Source organism: Octopus bimaculoides, chromosome 11 (assembly GCF_001194135.2).
Source record: "Octopus bimaculoides isolate UCB-OBI-ISO-001 chromosome 11, ASM119413v2, whole genome shotgun sequence".
NCBI lineage: Eukaryota > Metazoa > Mollusca > Cephalopoda > Octopoda > Octopodidae > Octopus > Octopus bimaculoides.
This window is the reverse complement of record NC_068991.1, coordinates 60,534,832-60,540,366: the sequence shown is the minus strand read 5'-3', so window position 1 is coordinate 60,540,366 and position 5,535 is coordinate 60,534,832. Positions and strand designations below refer to the sequence as shown.

General features: G+C 35.5%; 1 protein-coding gene across 1 annotated transcript in view; it reads left to right on the top strand.

The window, feature by feature from the left end:
• LOC106875735 (nucleolar protein dao-5) overlaps window positions 1-5,535 on the top strand; it is a 34,561-nt gene that overhangs the window by 21,567 nt on the left and 7,459 nt on the right. Inside the window, exons 12-16 of the mRNA XM_014923983.2 lie at window positions 1,174-1,298; window positions 2,193-2,287; window positions 3,502-3,556; window positions 3,749-3,919; window positions 5,508-5,532. Coding sequence (XP_014779469.2) covers window positions 1,174-1,298; window positions 2,193-2,287; window positions 3,502-3,556; window positions 3,749-3,919; window positions 5,508-5,532 — 471 coding nt within the window. The remainder of the gene's footprint in view (window positions 1-1,173; window positions 1,299-2,192; window positions 2,288-3,501; window positions 3,557-3,748; window positions 3,920-5,507; window positions 5,533-5,535) is intronic.

Here is a 5,535-nt window from a genome sequence, read left to right as displayed (position 1 = left end):
GAGATGCACCATTTTGAGCGTGGCCGTTGCCAGTACCACCTGACTGGCTCCCGTAGGATTTTCGAGCGAGATCGTTGCCAGTGCCCCTGGACTGGCTTGTGCGGGTGGCACATAAAAGACACCATTTCGAGCGTGGCCGTTTTCGTGTGGGTGACACGTAAAAGCACCCACTACACTCTCTGAGTGGTTGGCGTTAGGAAGGGCATCCAGCTGTAGAAACTCTGCCAAATTAGACTGGAGCCTGGTGTTGCCATCCGGTTTCACCAGTCCTCAGTCAAATCGTCCAACCCATGCTAGCATGGAAAGCGGACGTTAAACGATGATGATGATGATGATGATGATGTTAGGTAATTCTCTACTTTAATAAATTTGTCAGAATATTTTAGAATTCATATTGAGGAAACACTCTGTAATACAGTGGAACCTTGGTTTATGAATGCCTCTCATCACAGACAAATCAGTTTGCAAACAATTTTTTAACATAAAACATCTTGGGTGATGAATAGTATTTCAAGTAACAAACATGCATACCAGCAACAACAGTTGGCAACAAGCTGGGCGTATCAAAAGGAGAGCATCAGTTGTCTAGCTTTCACCCTGCACATCTTTGCTCTGATTAACTGCTTTCTCTTGACTTTCTTATGGGATAAATAGTTTCATTTTACAAACATTTTGGGTGATGACCGGCCTTCAGGAACGCATGAAATTCATAAACCAAGGTTTCGTGTACTTACACTACTGCTAATTTTATTCCTATACCAGCGTCATCTTACCGGCAGTGTGATTGTTACCAGCGTTGCCTTACTGGCACTTGTGCCGGTGGCATCTGAAAAAACATTTGAGCGAGATTGTTGCCAGTGCTGCTAGACTGGCTCTTGTGCAGGTGGCACGTAAAAAACACCATTTGAGCGTGGCTGTTGCCAGTACCGCCTGACAGGCCCTCGTGCTCGTGCTACGTAAAAGCACCCACTACATTCTCGGAGTGGTTAGCGTTAGGAAGGGCATCCAGCTGTAGAATCTCTCCCAGATCAGATTGGAGCCTGGTGCAGCCATCTGGTTCGCCAGTCCTCAGTCAAATTGTCCAACCCATGCTAGCATGGAAAGCAGACGTTAAACGATGATGATGATCTTCAGTTTTCTTCTGCTGTAAATATTTCTTAATTCCTTCTACAGTTTAGTAATCAGCAATACTCAACCATCAGCTCCTATTTGCTCTGAGACTGTAGACGAGACGGATATTTATTCAAATTATGGTAGTTTCCGGAAATATACTCCCAAGTCTAAATGGTCTCTGAAAGGTAAGTATTTCCTTTGGAAATTTTTTTTTTTTTTTAACAACCCTGCCCTGTTCTTTGGGATGGCTAAGATTCTGAAATATTGGGCTGAAGGTCAAACCTTTACTTAGCCTATCACCAGTCAACTTTAGTCAGTGTGTGTCTAACTGAAAATAGAATTCACCTTCACAACAATGTTGAGTGTTGGTTATCTGTTTGAAAGACATCCATCCATTTGTTTTCACTACCTACTATTGCTGGGAAGGTCGTTGTGGTAGAGTCCTCAGGCATTTCTTCTATAAATTTTATCAGAAGCAATTACCATTACATTTTATGGCTGAATTCCAAGTATGACCGACTGACACTATGGATATCCTTCAACCATCTTGCTCTTAGGTCTCCTGCCAGTTGGATTGGCTTAAAGAAGAATCTGTCTTGCAGTCCTTCTCTGTGGCATTTTAACCACATGTCCATAGTACCAAGCTGTAACCTCTCAGTGAACTAAAATTATTTGCTCTAACAATTCTTGAAATATATTACCCAGAATTTTCATTTCATGATTAATAGAATATTGGAGAATTTATTGACAAGAATGTTGTATAGACTTGATATTTTTAATTTCAATTAAACTGACTATACCCATGTCAGCACTGAACTGATCTTTTAACTAGTCAAAAGAAACATATTTTGTATTGTAAAAGTGTGGTAACTAAGTTTTGTTAAAGGACCTTTTTTTTAAATACATAGTGTCTCGTTAGTATAAGGGAGATAATAATTTCTTGCATAATATTTAGTGGGATTAGAAATTTGAAATCGAGGTTCAAAGAAGATGTATTTCTCCTTTTCAAATTCAAACTTCTAATTCTGTTTTAAATTTTATTTTTCATTTTGTTCCTTTTTAAATTTTGTTATCTTCAGAAACAAAGAAATTTTTCTTGGCTCTAAGTACAGTTGGAACTGATTTCTCAATGATGTCAAATTTGTTTCCCAATAAAACTAGGAGAGATCTAAAGGTCAGTATTAATTCTATTAGAATTTCATATTTGTCATGTTGTTCAGTGTTTATCCAAATACAGTTGTATTTTATATATGATCCTTTACATTGAAGTTTTATCACAAATAAATAACCAAGGTGTTACATTGAACTTGTAGCTACCATAAATAGACTCAATCATGTACAAGCATGCAAAGTGAATGCAATAATATTGACACATACACACACAGTGTGTGTGTGTGTATATATATATATATATATATACAATTTAAATATAGGATAAAATCTTTATAAGAATTTATCAATTAGTTAGCGTGAAAAACCTCATAAGGGAAAAAATTTATTAATTATTCCCTATAAATATATTTATTTATATTAAGGGCATTACTATACATAAATGCCTCATGCTAGGAGGGACTCTGAAAGTCAAAACTACCATAATAAACACATTTTACCGAACGCGAGGGAATGCAACTCTTGAAGCGAGCCTTTTAAAACCAGACTCAGCTGCAGATCATATGATTTCATAATTCGGTACAATGTGTTTATTATGGTAGTTTTGACTTTCAGAGTCCCTCCTAGCGTGAGGCATTTATGTATAGTAATGCCCTTAATATAAATATATATATATAAATAAAAAAAATGTATTTGTGTATGTGTACCCTTGTTGTGACATAATGTTTTTGAATGATCATCATAGTCATAGCATGTTTGACCATGGGAAAATATTACCTTGTTTGGAAACAGGTGAGAGTTAGTATCAGGAAAGGATTCAACCCATAGAAAACCTACCTCAACAAATTATGTCTGATTCATGCAAGCATGGAAAAATGGATGCTAAATGAAGATGTTGATGGCTTGAATGTTTAATTTTCGTTTTTAATTCATTTTGCATGTAATTCTAGTTTCATATTTCATAAGCATTTTGTGATTTGACAGAACTAGTGAAGATTGGCAGAGAAAATACCTTGTTGTATTTAGTTACACCCCTTCACATTCTAAGTTCAAATCCTTTCAATGGTTATGACAAGGTAGGAGTCTATAAACTAAATACCAGTCAAATACTGGGGTTGAACTAATTGACTGTACTCTCCACAATTTATAGCTTTGTGTTTATATTGGAAAGTATTTTTTGTTTTTGTAAAGCAATGCATTTATTATAACTAATTCAGTGCTTTAAAGAAAATGTATTTTATCCTATTATTGCTTATTGAATATTATTTTATATAATAGAATAAATTTAAACGTGAAGAGAGAAAAAACAGATGGCTGATAGACAAAGCAATAAGTAAGTAGTCACTCAGTTTTTCCTCGGTACTTAAGATCACTAACACATTTACACTTGAAATATGTGAATAGTATTTCCTGCCAAGATGAAAAGATTTCCCTTTCATCTTACATTCATTATTGACCCAAATATGCTTCTCTTTTAAACGGTTTGAGAATAAATTTTTGCTGTTGTTTATGTGTTTATGTGCAGAACAACAGCTACATTTTGATGAACATTTGTTTGAAGACAAATCTGAAAGTGAAGATGAAGCAGACGAAGAGGAAGCTTCTGCCAAGAAGACAAAGCAAGAGAAAACTGCCAAAATAAAGAAGAATAATAAAACAGCAGCTGCAAATACTCCCAAGAAAAAACAAAAGAAAGGTTAACTTTTTTGTTAATGGTTTTCATTTCTTCTTGTCTTTCCCTTTGTACCTTCAGTATTGTGTAACAACTGAATTGTCAACACACTCTTTTTCTTATGTTTTCACACTGATTCTTTAACACACTGTGTTTGTCTGCAAATTAGGTCATGCATCTACACATAGGCTGGCACATCTATGCACTGAGTGACATAGTTGTTGTGAGCTATATAATATGACTGGCCTCAATCAGTTTCTGTTTACCAAATCCACTCACAAGGCTTTATTTGGACCAGGGCTATAGGAGAAACAACACTTGTTCTAGGTGCCATACAGTGGGACTGAATGTGAAACCATATGGTTGGAAAGCTAGCAACTTGACCACACTATTGTCTCTAGGTGAACGCATGGAAGTGTGATTAATAAGTTTGTTTTGTAACCATGTAGTTTCATGTTTGGTACTACTTTGTGCCATGTTGGCAAGCATCTTCTGTTATTTCACTGGCTTGACTGAGCCCTGTTAGTGAAATTTGGTAGACAGAAACTGTACAGAACCTCGTGTGTGTGTATTTATATCTGTGTTCAGCTTCACTCTGGTACCATTTATCAAATTGTTTTCATTTTTACGTTCCACATGTTCCAGGTCTGCTGTTTATGTAAAGTTATGAAATAGAGTACTATACTTGAACAAAAAGGCTAACTGACCATATAGTACAGCCCCATTTAGTGGTGGCAGCATGTTATTGAAGAGAGACAGACACAGAGCTATGACTAGACTAGTTAACAGAGTATCAAGTGATGTAATCATTTTCAGAAAAGATGACATTTCATATATTGTCATAGGTTATCATATAGAATTATCTCTGTGTGCCCATTCACCCATTTCACTTTTTTTTTCAGAAGATTTAACTTCTGTTGGAAACAATTAACGATCACATTTTAGCTATTATATGAAATGTAATTTATAAAAATCCTCCAAAAACTAGTTATTAAATCATTAATCAGTGATTTTTCTTGGAGTTGATAAAATAAAGTACCAGATGAATACTGGGGCCTCTATAATCAACTAACCCCTTTCCTGTAAAATTGCTTGCCTTGTGCCAAAACTTGAAACCGTTATTATTATAAACATTGAAATGTAAAAAAAACGTTGTTAACCCTTTAGCATTTAAACCAGTCATATATTCTACCTGTTTTATGTTCAAACCAGCTAGATCTGGTCTCTCACACCTACCCTATAATATCATCATTTCATCATTTTGTCTATGTTCCATGTTGGCATGGATTGTACAGGAACTGGCAAGCCTAAGATCTGCAGCAGGCTCCAGTTGTCTGTTTTGGCATGGTTTCTATGGCTGGATGCCCTTCCTAATGCCAACCACTTTACAGTGTACTGGGAGCTTTTTACGAAGCACCAACATATCATTCTAAAAATATACAATCCTATCATTGAAATCTGAAAGCTATGAGGTAATGCATGATAAATTCAAAACAATTTGAATAAATAAGCATTACATTTGACAATAATTTAAATGCTAAAGGGTTGCTATTATAATTGTCTCAAAAAATTTTTTATCTTCCATTCAACAATGAATTTTTATCCTGCACAGTTTGCAAAAAGGATTTCATCATTGAGTC